General features: G+C 49.1%; 1 protein-coding gene across 1 annotated transcript in view; it reads right to left on the bottom strand.

The window, feature by feature from the left end:
* Positions 1–1,729: 1,729 nt before the first annotated feature.
* The window catches only part of LOC149361615 (uncharacterized), a 207,665-nt gene continuing 193,269 nt past the window's right edge, over positions 1,730–16,125 (bottom strand). Inside the window, exons 17-24 of the mRNA XM_089572735.1 lie at positions 15,350–15,823; positions 13,612–14,601; positions 12,310–12,633; positions 10,263–10,505; positions 8,686–8,949; positions 7,846–8,074; positions 5,659–5,872; positions 1,730–4,267 (exon numbers count right to left, since the gene is read on the bottom strand). Of these exons, the coding sequence (XP_089428861.1) occupies positions 4,264–4,267; positions 5,659–5,872; positions 7,846–8,074; positions 8,686–8,949; positions 10,263–10,505; positions 12,310–12,633; positions 13,612–14,601; positions 15,350–15,823 (2,742 nt within the window). The 3' untranslated portion in view covers positions 1,730–4,263. The remainder of the gene's footprint in view (positions 4,268–5,658; positions 5,873–7,845; positions 8,075–8,685; positions 8,950–10,262; positions 10,506–12,309; positions 12,634–13,611; positions 14,602–15,349; positions 15,824–16,125) is intronic.

Genomic DNA, 16,125 nt, shown 5'->3' with positions numbered 1-16,125 from the left:
GTCATCAATCCGGGTGAGTCGAGAACCCGTATGCAGGAAGACTGAGCACTCTTCTCCACGAAGTGATATAGCATCTTTTTGCATTTTTTATTAATTTTAGTTGTTTCTTCGTTGATAAACTCCAATGTACCTCTCCTAGCCGCGCTTTAATTTGCTGTTTGTAATTTTTCTTTCATGTGTGCATTTTGTTTAATTTTTATTTATATATAAATAAATAAATTTACTCCGCAAATAGCGCCTTTTTGCTACGAACATACCCCCCCCCCCCCCCCCCCGGGGCACCAACGGGCCCCCCCCCTGCAAAAAATTCTGCGGACGCCCTTGAGCATGATTAAAAAATATGATGGAGGCAACCAGCCTGTCAAACACATTATAGCAGTAGGATACAATAATTGTTCATGAAGCACGTTTTATGCTTCTATTTCATCAAGATCGGTAGCACAGGTGGTCGTATGGGCGCGTGACTGCCTTCATTTTCATTACACTTTTCAGCCACGATGCCAGGTAAAACCGTATCCATTACCACTTGCCCACTCTTTGGCGGTTTTAAGCATATGATAACACCAGAAATCTTATCACGGCTTGAACGAAGCCTGTGCTCGGCAAGAGCGGATTGACTGGTCAGGGGATCGAGGTCTAACTTTGAGGAAGCGCGTTTTTTGTTGTTGATCACGGACTCGTCTTCATGCATTTTGAGGCCATGAATTTCAAGGTTCCATTTTTTCTTTCGGCATCCTAAACCATTTAATGCAACAGAAAAGTTTCGTACCTCGCCGTTGGCACCGGAGTTTTCAAGGCTGGAAAGCCTGGCAATCACGCTCTTATTTAAGCGTCATGCTTGGAGACTTGAGCAAGAATTTAACTTGAAGGCGGCTTGAGCTTCTACACGTTTTGAGGCAGCGATGCAGCGGGTGTGTCGTTTTTTTTTGGGCGAGAGTTAAGTCGCATCGATCTGGACGTGTCCTCTCGGAGGACACACCCAGGCTATTGGCTCAAGTGAGCTTTGCAAACTTCGGCCTAGGAATGGCCGCTCATATGGGGCGGAGATCAATCCAGGCGCCTTTGTCATTATCTACTTCTCCCAGAAGGAGAAAAGTTGGTGTTTTCTCGCTATCGAATGACCGCCGACAGATGATGTCTGAACCGGATTTCACAATACTCTTCGAGAACATGCGCAGGCTTGCCACTAGCCTGGTTGGCAGGCCGGCAATCACTCAGTACTGGAAATTAGCAAAGAACGATCTGTCTCGCTATCTTCGGCGGCAGCACCACCAGCTTTAGCTGTGCAGATGTTCGGTACAACGATATGGCACACAAAAATTAGCAGTTCTTGATTATGCTGACAAGGATATTCAATGAAGTTCGGCGACATATTTCCACCTGTATATGTGTGCATCAATAGGAAATAAACATACTTAATTGCTAGAGGCAAAATAAGAGTGAGTTCATTTAGGTAGACATTTATATCAAGTCGACATTTCGGACCAAGGCTGTCCTTTTTCAAAACCGAGGCTACATATATATGGTCCCTCCCTAAATCACTTGCTTACCGGAGTGCTTCAGTTCCTTTGCAGTACTTAACTAGCGCTTGCATTATTTCCCTACACTGCACTCGCGAGAATGGCTCGAGAGCAGTGATGGCCAACAGCATTCCGGCGAGGCATCCTTCCGTTGATTTCAGTTAGACGAATTAGGAGGCTGCAAATGCACTGCGAATAGCAGCGAAGAAAAAGACTTACTCTTATTTGGAACATGAAGGAAAAACGTGGTTTTTATTTTCACTCAAGGCGAAATCTGAGAACGAAGAAACCGTCGAGATATGCGGCATTTCCTCTAACAGCTGGCAACACTAGAAGAAGGCACTCTTCTGGGTGGGGACAGACAGAAGCACAACCGGGAAAAAAAACGGTCAACGGTATACCACGTACGCGTATCTGTCCGGCCTCTGAGTACGCGCGCAATAGAACGCGGCAACATATCGACGCTTTTGTAAAGAAGCGCCCACACGCCGTTCGTATATGTCTCCCATCTGAGCGCGAAATAGTCATTGCTGGTTAGAGGCCACTGTTTCATGCCCATATACATATACTCTACGTATTCTCTGCGGTGCATAGTTCCAAAACGAGACGGCCTTATTACAGACAAGGAGGACATGGTAGTATGTATAATGTGTGTGTATACGTATATAAACGCGGTTATAAATGGAATGTTAGGGCTCGCACGTGCTGCTCGCGCCTCTTGGAACCAGCCATGAGGAACTGAAGCGCACGTTTCCGAGGATGACTGCCGTTGTACCGGCATAGCCTTTCAATAGGCGCCTGCGGCGCGCCGCAGTCTTCAATTGTTGAGCGGGGGAAGTTATTTTACTGGGTGATGACAGTCAGTAGAACAGCAGGTCTGTTATTTTACTGGGTGATGACAGTCAGAACAGCAGGTCTCACGTTATTCTGCTAGTGCAAACGAAGTCCGAGGTAATATTCTACGAAGCGCTAACAGAAGCTTCGTTTCATTCAGTCTGTCGGTCGCTGTTAGTGGCTCGGGACTGGTAGGAATAGAGAAGGCTCCTCATGGAGAATGAAGGCCGCATGTTGTCTTCTCTAGGAGTTTTCAACTCGGAGTCATTAAAAAAAAAGAGGGTGACTCATTGCTCCGAGTTGGAAAAGCGTAGTACATTCTTTTTGAACCAGAATCCCTTTTAATATCTGCTAGAACGAGCCGTCTACTGTTCTATTTCGACGCTGTGGCAACACTGGCTAGGAGCGTTGCAGAAGGTGCAGCGCATGTTTTCGACCTTGAGATTCGAAGCTGCCTGTCGTTTTTAAAGCGCGAACTATTCGTGTGCATGTCGCGGTTTGTTTCATGCTGAACACAGATGCTGGATTTCATTTCAGGTGGTGCTAAGCTCAGCGTCTCATAGCAAACCGCTAATACAGGAAAGTAACTGATGGATGGAATAACATGCCACTAAAGGAGGACGGGAAGACACTGCGACTATTTTGAGAAGATGAGTGGGGTGCCTTTCGCGTTTCGTTTAAAAGGCACACCGCAGTCGACAGAGAAGCAACAGCAGGTTTCGACAGGAAGCCTCTTCGTCGCGTCACTTGCACCTGAAAGCTTAGCTGCAGTGCACCTTTGCCGGTCTGGCGGGCAACAACAACAAACCTAGATCATCAGGAGAGCTTGGGAACACACACAGGCAGGCAGAAGTTATCTGCATTAAATCGGGCGTACGTTCTATTCAACAATTCTGTCCACAGCGACCGAGCATCGGTTTTGCGAATTCTGAAGAATTTTTTTGGTTTCATGGTTGCATGTCAACAGGGAACAGTTTTTGCGCAAAGCCTACAGTAGCCAAATAGAATGGTCGCCAACAAGCATTGAATACAGTCCTCGACGTGACCAAATGCTTCTTCTCCTGCCACTTGATAACAGTTATGAAACATTTATATTTTTTGTTTGTTCAGCTATAGATGCGGACTTCGTTAACACATGGAGGAGATGGAATTAATCTACGCCTTAAAGCACAAAGTTCGCACTGAACCGGTGGAACAAATGACCCCTTCCTCCCGCATGGAAGCGTCCAAACATTGGTAACACTGCAAGCACACTCCCGCATTGTTGCACTTGAATGTTGAATCACAAACCGTCGCGACACGCCAAGTTCGCACCGTTCGTTAAGCGGAATGGCCGCAAACATAGTTTAGCGCATCGCTCAAGGCATCCGGTGTTAGTTTGCGCCGCTAGTTAATCGTCAACATGAAGGGGACACAAAAATGTTACGGGACACACGAACACACCAAACGAACACTGTACACAAGAAGCGCACCGTTCCTTCTCTTAGCTCTTTTTCAACCGCGGAAAGAGCGCAGGTTAGCAACACTCGACTTCCTCCTTGAGGCGCACTGTGTGACGCAGGGTAGCAGCACTTGCTTATGAGATAATAATAAAAAAACCTAGTACGATCTTGTCCTTTCCTATGCACTGCGCCAACAGCAGGCGACAGGGTTAAGTAACAGGCAATGGCGATCGAAGGAAGAGAGTTGATGAGGACGCGAATGGTCTGGCAGCAGTCTGCAAGCGGGCGGGCGCCCGCCAGATGGCGACGCCGTCGAGCAGAGGAAGCAAGGGGGCCCGCCCGCCCGCTCAGTGCTCGTCGATGAAGTCGGTGGCGCTCGGGGCGCCCTCTGGTGCACAACTTGTGACCGGATCGGCGAAAGGAAGATGCAGGAGTCCTGAGGAACTAGTGGGTCGGCTTCGATGACCTCACCTGGAGGAAGCAGACAAAGGAGATGCACAACGCGGTTTTGATATACAGGTACATTAAGCCGCAGCAGCAGCTCAGTCACAGAAGGACGTGCTGCAAAGCTCTGCTAACAGTACTCACTAAAGGGTTTGATGGTACATACGAGACAGTTGAAGGTTTCTTACGCAATTGGTTGGCAATTGCAAGATATATATGTACTTGATTAAAGGTTACGAGTTGGAGTTGATGGCAATCTGCATATGCAGTTGAAAGTTACGCAGCTGATTTATGCACCTGATTTATGGTTCCAGTGGCTGACAGCCACTTGATATTCTTTTTGGCAATCGAGCACTCTTAACGCCAAGCACGCACTACATACACCAGACCACCTTGCTGCTAGGTAACGAGCGCCACTGAAGTGAAACTATGCAGCACCGCACCATTAAGAAGAAACCCTGAAGGACCTGCAGCCATTACCAGTGTGGTGTGGCCACGAAGCTCTCTGGAGGTAAGGTAACACACATAAAAGCCTCTAGTGCTCATAACATAGGCCTTTCTACAGCTCAACACCATGCCATTTTGCACAATTCACCACATGGCGGTCATATATGTTTCCTGTAGCTGGAGCTTCAATGTGGTTGGGGCTTCAATCAAAATTACCAGACACAGCACCAGTTTCTAAACCTCACCCGCTTTCTGAAGGGCTTGTAATTGTTTCACACCTTCCTTACATAGATCAACGCAGGTTATTCTCACGCTAAACTCATGACTTGTTAAGGGTTTCACCACAGTATTGTGCTCATACAAATTTATGCCGCGAATGGCAAACCTGTCGTCACTCTCGTTATGCATTATAAAGGCAGACGAGACACGACATCTGACTATTGAATACATTCTCAGAATCACGACATGAGAGTGCCGTCCGAACGGTCCCGGAAGCTTACAGTGGGTCGGCATTATTTAGAAATTCGGTGCTGAGTGACAGACTGACCCAAACGGTAGCTATTTAAGACCGTCACGCTTCAGGCACTAATTGACGTAAGCTAGCAGCATTTATCAGGCCCTTTTTGATGCTAGAGCACAATGATATGCTGAGTCACCTATTTTCTTAAGAGCGACAGCAATACCTTTAGATTTCTGTAAACCAAACATTGTAGTCATTCGTGAAGCCAAGAAATGACGCGATTGACGTTACGAGACCCACACGGCTTTCATGATCTAGGAGGCCTGTGCGGGTCCCAAAATGCCAGTTGCACTGTTTTCTGGCTTAGTCGGTGACTGCAATTTTTTTCTAATCTATTTTGACGCTGACCAGGCATAATTCTGATCAACTTTTCACGCAGTTTGCCCTCTACCAGACTGCAGTGTCCAGGAGCTAGCATGATGAGAAAATGGAGAACTGCCCACACGCGTACCTGGCGTAGGCGACATTGTCGTCGAGCATCATCATGCTTCCGTAGAGGGAGCTGGGCGGCTGGAACTGGCTGCCTCCATCGTACATCTCGAGCGGGTACAGATCTGCGCCCTGCACCTGCACTGACCCGGACCCGTCGGAGGCGAGGTCGTCCGTGGAGAGGCGGGAGAACTGGCCATTCAGCTTCTTGCTCGTCGCCAGCGTGCCCTGGGAACCTGTGGGCGAAAGAACGTAAAGGAGCGACCGGTCACTACATGTTTGCCGTCGAGCATTGCTAGTGAAGTGTTAAATGAAGCACAGGTTAACGTGCAAGCACCATGCAAGACATCACCTCTCTCGTAGTTCAGTATAGTGACCAAGCACTATTCTGCTCCCAACGACGCTGTGTGGTTACTCCCGTTTCAACATCTATGGCATCTACATTGCTATAGCCTTCTTTCTGGACATACAACTGCTGACTTTGTCATCATTTGCCTTAGTGCTTCACTGTGACACTTTAGACATAACCTATCTGCCATGCCGGCCACTTAGTTTCGGTGACGGTGTGCATCAAAGGCAAACTAGTTTCATTTTTCCTGGCATACTTTATTGACACATACCTGCACATTGGAATGGGGACACAGATGTGACCAGGCAAATGAACACGTTCAGCCCCCTCCTCTGATCTTTCTGGGGTGTATAATTGCACGTTCAGTTACTACAGACAACGAGAAACACAGAAATTCATAGTTTCTAGCAATGAAATAAATTTAGAATTGTGGCCACCTCTTTTACTCCCCTTGGTCATAGAAGTTCCCATTGTTACCTAGAAGGAAAGATGGCGCTGTCGTCTATGAGAGTTTCTCACAGAGCACTCCATCTACCACGAGAATGCCGGAAACGCAAGGTTTCTTATTTGGCTTGGCTAGTGAAAAAAGGGTCAACTGAACAAAAAGGTAAGACCACAGAAAGAAACACATGCGATACTTAGAAGCGCATGTGTTTACGTGTTTCTTCCTGTTGTCTAACCCTTTCGCGGAGTTAACCCTTTTTTCACTATGAACCAACTAGCCCGGCAAATCTTTTATTGGCTAGTGGTGGGTCAAAAACAAATTCAGCCTCTAAACTGGCAGCTGCGCCGCGATGCACTCCTCTGCTCACAGATTAATTTATTTGAATAATGCTTTTTTAGCTTCTTCAATAAATTTAACACAAGCGTTAGGTTGGTGCATTGAAATTTTCACTACATTTCTTAAAGTTTTGCGGCGAGAAGAGTAGTATTTTAACAGACGAATCCACTTATGCCCAACAATAGCGAAGCCAAATACGCAACCTCATCTTCCCAGCATTACTGCGCCTCTCCATAGCGGATGAAGTGCAGCACCACCTGCTTTCCCTCTAGTAATATTCAGAAACTGCCCTTGGTCACCATCTTCAGTGCCAACTGGTACAATTATAAACTTTCGCTGTTCTCTGAACGCGGCATTGCTGTGGCGTGTCCGCTTCTAGCTCCCCAACAAAAAATCCCCCTAGTCTTCACCCGAATGGGAAATGTCGAGAGAGATAGTTACAGGTTACCTTCGCCACACAGGGTATCACCCAATGAATACCCAAAATTCTATGCGACGTTACTAAGACCGATGCTGACTCAATATAGTAAAATATCGTGACGGCTCAGAAGGTGGTCACGCGACAAAACGATGCATGAGTATACAGCTCTGACAACGACAATGACGCCGCAGGCTCTGAAGAGTCTGCCAGAATCACATTGTCAAAAAAAACCTTACCGATCGGCGTCATACACTCACGTCACGGTACATGTAGTAGATCGAGGCATAATAAATGAATAAGAAAATAAGCCTCTACCACACCACTAAAGTATCGCGGGTAGAAACCCAATGGTAGGCAATGGTAGGCAACTCACCCGTAGGCAATTGAGGTTTTGCCACCCGAAGGTGGAGAGAAGAAAAAATGGGAAAGCTACTATAGCGACCCACAGCCGGGGGAGCGGGCCCGGGGAGACTCCCCTGATCTCCCCTGGGAAGTAGCGGGAAGGATGGGCAAAATGGATGGGATGAATGGTTGTCAGGAAGTGGGTTATGGGATCTAGGGTGGGAATGGGGACAGCGAGTGGTTTGATCTGATATGGTACAGTGAACGCTCTGCAATGCGAACAATGGCACGCACTGAATGGTGCAGCGATGCTTACCGTAGAAAACGGGCGCCACCGTCGGCGCCGACTTGTGGAGTGTTCCATAGACAGAGGGCGTGTACGGCGGACCTCTGGGCTGCAGACGCGCCTTGATCTCTTGGTCGCGGGCTTGGCGCGCCAGCTTGTTGTACAGGTACACCTTACGCAGGTACAGGCACAGCATTACCAGCGTGGCGCACACCAGGTTGGCCACGGCGATCGTCGCATCCCGGTAGCGGGTGGGCAGCTGCGTGCCGGTGAAACGTTGGCCCCTTTAAAGTCGTGCTGACTTCGGTATTTGTCAAAAAGCAACGTCGGGAAGCTGAGCAATTGTCGCGATTGAGGAAAGCCAGGGCGTTCCCTTGGGAACCCAGCCTCCAGTAAATACTCAAAACCGTTTGGAAGAGCCCAATCTGCGATGCCGTTCAACTGTATTCCTTTTAGGTTCAAAGTTGACTGTGTTGGTTTAGGTTCTGGCTTTAGGCTACTTTTTCTCATATGATGCAAACGACGATCCAGAGATGTCCAAAGGCAAAGAAAAATGGATGTGCCCTGACAGATGCACAAAGCGAAGAAAGAAGACACAGCTTCGGATAAATAAGGCCTTCAACTCCGGTCAATGAAGGCTGGAGTTGGAGCCCACAACCTTTGGCAGTTATCGTACAGTTCTGCAGGGGATTGCATCTGCTTTAGCGCGAAAAGTGATGTACTCCTTACACTCGTTGAGCCGCAAGCTATTACAGATTGCCGCAGCGGGATCCGCGTTACAGCATTCGCTCCGCACAGATTAGTCCATTGTGGTTGTTCCTCAGCCACACATAACGCCATGTGCAGTCACTAGCGGGTCGAGTCACCAACCTGCGTGCCCAGCACAGTCCAGGCGAGCCAGGCGAGGGCCACCGAGACGCAGCAGGCGAGGATCCAGCGGGACTCGCCGTTGTTCTCGCGGCACGGCCACGTTAGTACCGAGAACAGGATGGTGACGGCGAGCAGCAGCATGACGTACACCATGGAGACGACCAGTTCGTCCTCGAACGAGGCCGGCGGCGCGCACCGCCACACGCGCTCGTACAGGCCGATGCGCGGAGGCATCAGCACCAGCCACGCTGCCGTGAGGACAACCTGTGCATAGGGGAACCGCCAGCAGTATTCGCAGAGTGTCACTCGCGTGCGGTTAGCCACACTGGCGTGGAGAACAGGTTCAGAAAACTTTAAGATCGCTGGAGCCAATGTCTGCAGAATGTTTGGTGGTTGCATCAGGAAGGTCTGCCTTTTGTGAGGAGTAAAAGCTGACGCAGGCTTGAACACCCATGAGGCCCCGAGAGAAGCAGGAACTTTGTCAGTGTACTGAAACCTGCTAAGGACACGTCAAACTCTGCATAAGGACTTTGGTTCGCAAAAAAAAAAACAATGAATTTACCTAATACAGGGTATTGGCGACTGAGGACTATTGAGGGGCAAATCTGACCTGTTATTTTCTGCAGTGAAGAATAACTACCATTCTCTTTTGACCGTTTACATCATTCTGCGAGTCTTCATTAGCATAGTGAAGTGGGAATAACTACTAGCACCCAAAAGAACGAATATTTATTCCGGAAGCAACAATGACTTTGTGGCCACGGTTTCACTGGAGTGGACGTGACAGGAAAGCGAAGTTGATAGAATTTGCGAACGACTGCAACCGTCTTCCAAGCTCAAGCAGAAGCACTGATGGAAAAAATTAGCTGAGATTTAACTCTGGTTAAGCCGGGCAAGTTGCGCAAGCAGTGTGGAGCCTGGTGGCACGCGGCTGAAACAGTTGCTATGGCAACAGCGCTTCATCTGTTCGACCTCGCTGCGGCTAAAGGTCGAGCGTGGCCACCGCTGGGAGCTACGCGACGGCTCGAAACCTAGCGCAGTATTGTTGTTATTTTTTGTTTGTCATATTTTACTTTGCTTTAATTTCTTTTCCATTTCTGTTTCTTTTCTTAGTTTTATTTATTATTTATTATTTTTATCCATTTATTTCTAATTCTTTCTTTTCTTATTGTCATTTTTTATTTCTTTTATTCTATTTATGAGACCCATGTATTCACTAGATGAGCCTTTATTCAAGCTCAAACCCTGAGCCTTCGTGGCGGAGTGGTAGCGTCCCCACGTCAAATGCCAAAGGCCCTTTCATTTATTTTTTAAGATACAGATTTCTTTTAAGACAGTTCTTTTTTAAAGTAGTAGCGGTCCTGCTGCCTGGTGGAGCGGGGCTGAAATGGTTGCTATGGCAACGGCGCTCCATCTGTTTGACCTCGCTGCGGCTAAAGGTCAACCGTGGCCACCGCCGGGAGCTACGCGACGGCTCGAAACCTGGTGCAGTATTGCTTACGCAATAAAAGAATCCTGCATGCTTACAGCTGTCGAACCACAGTTCCAAACCACTGCTGGCGTATGCCTCCACGCACCTGTATGACGACCAGTCCGCAGGCGACGAGTAGCAGTCCGGCGGGGCTACTCAGCTGCGTGGTTTCGTGGTGCATGCGCTGGTGGTAGCCCATGAGGCGCCACGTGTTGAGCACTTTGACGAGCATTCCCGAGAAGATGATCGAGTAGGCGAGCCCCATCAGGAAGCGGCGCACGCCGCAGCTGGCCTCCGTGGCCCCGACCACGAAGGCGAAGTTCACCGCGTACAGGGCGAGCAGGCCCACCTGCGCAGAGCGGGCACGGGCGAGCGGCGTAAGAAGAGTGCCAGCGGGCATACACAGCGAAATGTGAAACCCTTTGCACCGACCAATTTGCAAGCTCTTTCGGTTAACAAACGGCGCCAGAGCACAGTCATTTAGAAAAAAAAAAGAAAACGTTGGAGATCACTGCGGCACCCGCATTGGATTGATAGTAAAACATTTTATTCGCCGGAAAGAGCTTGGTAAGAGGTCGCGTTAATGTGCAAGCATGAATTTTCAAACTTCGCGCCACGCTTCGTTTCCAGATTTGGCGCCCGCGTTGGCTCCACCCACACGTCCGGTCACGTGGTGCCACACTTCTGGCGTTTTCAAACTTGGCACCACTTTTGCGCCGGCCCAGTGGCCCCCGATTTCCCGCACGAGATTTCTTGATGCTCTATCCGATGGTACCACTCTTTTTCGCATAAACCCGTTTATTCGGACGTAATAGTGCGGACAAGCTCCGCAAACATAGCCATACAATGCTCACGCATTAAAAACTGGCGGTCCATTTGCGTAGTTAAGCCAAATGCGAATTTGGTGCGCTATCACTTCAGTTCCTATGTTCGGATCCACTGTTCACGGAAGGAAATGGTTCGAATAGCGATATTCGGTGATTGCCCATAAATGCGGAATTGGTCATTCTCTACATTACATTCGTAAATCTTTGGTAGTCATATCATTCCTAGTGCAGTGGCGCAGCGGTGTTAACCGATGCACCACTGCCCTGCGATGGAAGGTGCTGCCATTGGTGGGGCTTGAGAGACCCGTGTTGCTCTTCAATCCCGAGCAAGCCCTAGCGACCATTCATTAACTGAACTGCCACAAGCACGGTGGGAAGTGTGGGGCTGTGCACATACATACATCTCGCAGGTTCCTCACAGCTCTGTGGATGGTGGGGGCTGCCTGCCAACAAAGCAGGCTTCAGACAAACAAACAACGGCTAAATGTGGGGAATGTCCACTATAAGTGCTATCGCACTAAAAAAGTGACACGACGCTTGCCGCATGCTTGTTAGCCCACATCACCTACGCTGGATCGAATGAACCTATTTCGTGTCTGTACCAGACCCACATGATGGTGGAAAACCGTTCGGGCTATGGATACTTTTATGGAGGCCATAGTGCGCGTTGGACATAAATCAGGAAAATGCCACTGGAATGCTAAGCATTTTAGTTAGGTTAGGTTACGGTGGGTTCGATCAACACGTTGGAAAAGGCCGTTTCACCAACAACGCAAAGAATTCATATACATTAGCGAGCATCAATAAAAATTGTTCACATTTTTTAGTCCTATCGTACGGGATACGCCCGTCATTACAGGGTTAAGTTTATAACACTTAGGATTCTTCTGAAAAAAAAGTTCTGTTATGCAATAACCTCATAGAGGCTTCATCATAGAATATCATACAATTTTTATGATATATCATACAATTTGTATGATATTCAATGACATCTCTATGATAACTGTATGATTTTACAGAAATGTATGACATCTGTATGATAACTTTCTATCATTTGTATGATAAGTCTATGATATTTGTATGACGAACTGTATCAGTTTATTGCGTCATACAACTTTTTTCAGCAGGGGAGCAAATCGGATGTGTTCCAACTGTTTTGAGACCATGATAGGCCACAGGTGGCGTGACAGGAAACAGAACCAAAGCTATGATCGGAATGCTAGTGCATGCTAAACACTGCCGTGCACCAGAAAAAGTTCAAGGACACCGCTGCAGGCAGCAGCTTTGGGGGCATTAGTGAACTTCGGTACTACGTTCCACGCTCACCAGGATCATGTAGCCGAGCACGGTGGTGCCCACGGTGACGGGAAACGCCATGAGGAAGTAGAGGGCGCAGATGATCACCAGCACCATGCCGAGTAGCGAAAGTGCCGTGACAACGATGCCCCATACGGTGCGGAAGTTGGCCGTCAGGGACTCGCGGTGCTGCCGCAGGTACTCGTTGTCCGTGGCGGCCGCGGTCCCGGCCGCGCTGGACGCCGGGCAGCGCTCGTCGCAGTCGCGCACACACGTAGACATGGGCGCCACGCCGCTGAAGAAGTCCACCTGGTCGTCGTTTACCCGCAGGACTTTGTTGCGGAACGATCCCACCTGCCAGGTACGCGGTAAGCCGCGGTAAGCAACACCATGCGGCAACGACCAAACGCGGACCACTTCTAGCAGCGACGCAGCCCCGCAAGTCTTGGTAACGTCTTAAGAATAGCTAACGAATACTGCTGCAAAAACAGACAAAACTTACATGGATGGCAATTGACATGTCAGTAGATTCCAGGTTTTTCAACTGATCTTCGCTGCAGTAAAACGATTGCAGCTGTGAAGTACAGTAGCTTTCATGCCATAGATCGCGACGCTACAGAAGCAGGTGCAGATTTTTGTTGAAAGCTTAATTTGTCCTTTTAATAGCTTATTCCCAGTTGCAGTTAAAAAAAAAAAAGCTGCAATCTGACTGCTTGAACGACTATTTTGAAAAAAAAAAAAACCCCAGAGAGGTAGAAAATTAACAGCTGACAAATGTGCCGTTGGGGTGTTTTCAGTTGCTAAAGACACTGAAAAATGCAGGAACGGCAGTTGTGCTAAAAGTTACTTTTTACATGCGATTGCCCAGCAGATTAATCGAAAATAGTGTCAATCAATCCATCGAGTGGCCAGGAGATGCTATTCCTAACTTCAATCTTCCATAAAGCACGACATAAATGGTTAGTACCAGCAGGCAGCGTGGACACGTCAACAAGCACTTCGTGACGCACAAAACTGAACGCAAACAACACAACCTTTGCGCAGGAAAAGTTTAGAGCGTCTTGAACCTACGCTAGCGGGCGCAAGCTCTTACACAAACTTTTAAAGTTACTGCGCAAAAAAACGTTGTCCGACACTGGGAATAAATAGGTTAAGTTCATGTTTCATTAGCTACAATGAGAGCGACATGACACTGATCAGAACAGGCCTAAAGAATATGACACATTCGAGTCTAAACTGAACAACTATATTCCGTTTGAGGTATCTGTAAAAGTTACGAACGCTTACGAAGACTGGCGCAACGTTCGTAGTTTCGCAAAAAGTGGGACTCACGTTCTGGTAGGTGTAGTTACGAGCGCTGCTTCCATTCAGCTTAAGAAGACGGTAGCCGAACGTTGTGACCGCGGAAGGCTGGCATTCAGAGCAGCTTTCGGGGTCCGTGCCAAGCAGCTCAACGCTGACCTCACTGCGCAGTGCGCTCTTCTTGCACCCCTCGAGACTCTCCAGGCCACCCATGAGCGCCGACGGGCAGTTCTTAGCCACATGAGCCCGCACTGCCTTAGCAATGCGCGTCACCGTGTCGACCGTGTGAAACACGTAGCGGTCCTGCCTAAGCTCCGGCCTCCAAGTCTCACGGCCTGTACAGATGCGGCCGAACTGCTCGTGCACCCGGCGCGCGTTCGGCAAGCGGCATCCGAACTCCAGCTGCCAGAACTCTTCGAACCAGGCGTCCGGTATCGGCTCGTGCCTTCCTAGCGTCAGTGAAGACACGAAGCGGGCGTAGTCGGGAAGCGCCTCGTTGTCTAGCTGCAGCGAGAAGACATCGACGTCGGCGCCATGGAGGACCTCAAGAAGCATGGGGCTGTTGCTGAAGCCCTCAGTGCCAACCCAGACGAAGCGCTCCAGTAACGAGGCCCTCCTAGCTGCCGCCACAATTCGGGCACTGACTTGCTTGTCTTGGGAGAGCACCACGACGACTCGGACATCGGGGTCTGTGAGCTTCATGACCGTGGCGAGAACGTCTTCTTCGGTAGCGTCCGGGTCGACCCTCTGAGAGTCGGCGATGCACAGTCTGAGCCTTGCTAATGACTTGGTCACGTAATAGTAGGCGTCGTGGCCAAACTCATCGCCGGCGTAGAGGAAGTATGCGTAGCTCCAATCGTAATGACGCAGAAGGCCTAAAGTTGCTTCTACTTGCCACCCGACTGGTGGTAAGGTCTGAATTCCGACAGACTGGCTTTCCTGGGAGAATTTGGGAGTCCTGCTGGTTAAGACCAGTGGCACTCCAGCGTTCCTCAGCACGGGTTCGACTTCTTCGGCCACCTGTCGCCATAAACAGAGAAAACAGGTGTCATGAGGCAAGATGGTGCAAGAAGTTAATCGTACACAAGGTTGGTTGGTTTATGGGGTTTAACGTCCCAAAGCGACTAAGGCTATGAGAGACGCCGTAGTGGAGGGCTCCGGAAATTTCGACCACCTGGGGTTCTTTAACGTGCACTGACATCGCACAGTACACGGGCCTCTAGAATTTCTCCTCCAAAGAAATTCCAGCCGCCGCGGCCGGGATCGAACCCGCGTCTTTCGGGTCAGCAGCCGAGCACCATAGCCACTGAGCCACACAAGAGGTGGTACGATGCCCCAATATACTCCTTGAAATTACACATTGCGTATCCAACACTTACGTTTTTACGTTTCAAAGATAGCCAATATTTGCCAAAGACCATCCAGGTCCCAGCAAAAGCAGTATGCTTCTTATTTGCTTTTATCGTTTACATCTGTTCGTTTAATAAATTTATGACCACGGACTGTGTTGTGAATTTATAACAGCTTTCTGTTACAGTGCTCACCAACGCCAGAGGAGTTACTGAACTCAAAAGCATGACTTATAACTCAGTCCTGTAAACCAAGGCTTGGCCAGATTCATTTTCAAGCTCGAAGCAGTCACTATATCACACAGGAAAGAAGTCAACAAGACGCCATGACAATCATAAACTCACATGGTAATGTAGCAGACAGTTTAGAGAGAGCAGGCAACGGAGAGTACAGTGAGGTGCATGTACATATAACCAACCTTGGTCTCAAAGGTGACCATGGACACAAGGGGTTTCGCTTTGGCGTCTCGCAGTGAAGAAACCATGTAGTTGTACACCAGGGACTCGGCACGCTGCGGGGTGCCGCAGGAGTCAAACACCACGGCGTCCAGCCTGAGGTCATCGGTGTGGTTCCGGTTGACTCGGTCCAGGGCATACGCGATGGCAAGCATACTCTGGAACATGCCGTCATTGTGCAGGTCGCCACAGGAGAACATGTCGGCGCCCTTGTGATGGACGGGCAAGACGGCTCCGATGGTCAGGCTCGGTCTTTCGTCGGCCGAAAGCATGGCTTGCACGGCGGGATTCCGAGACGCCTCTTGAGTGCCCGGTGAGCGGTTGCAGTCAGCGTCGGCGTCACACGAAGAGTTCACAGTGTACGGCGATCGGCCCGGCGCGACTTCTGGCAGGCTGGCATTCATCTGCAGGCCTTCATCCCTGTTGTAGGTGCCAATCTGCGGCAAAGATGGATGACTCGATGAAAAAACAGGTGGAGCATTTGACAAAATTTGTTCTAAGTAAGAAGCAATGTCCTTGTCATAGAAACCAAGGGGTCTAATGCCAACATTGTATAGCCACTGAGTTGCAAAGAATTTACGCTTCCCAGTACCGCCACGAGCCACGCTAGTAAAAATAGAGCCTCCGCAATTGAGAAATTATTTCTTGACCTTGGAATCAGCTGTAGTTCCACAGCGCCAGGCGCTTGATACACAGAAAAACTTGCGGACTTGGGGTTGTGTTCCCGTCTATAAACTTT

This window comes from Amblyomma mixtum, chromosome 2 (assembly GCF_055824585.1).
Source record: "Amblyomma mixtum isolate Tamu chromosome 2, ASM5582458v1, whole genome shotgun sequence".
Lineage (NCBI taxonomy): Eukaryota > Metazoa > Arthropoda > Arachnida > Ixodida > Ixodidae > Amblyomma > Amblyomma mixtum.
This window is presented reverse-complemented; position numbering and strand designations above follow the sequence as displayed.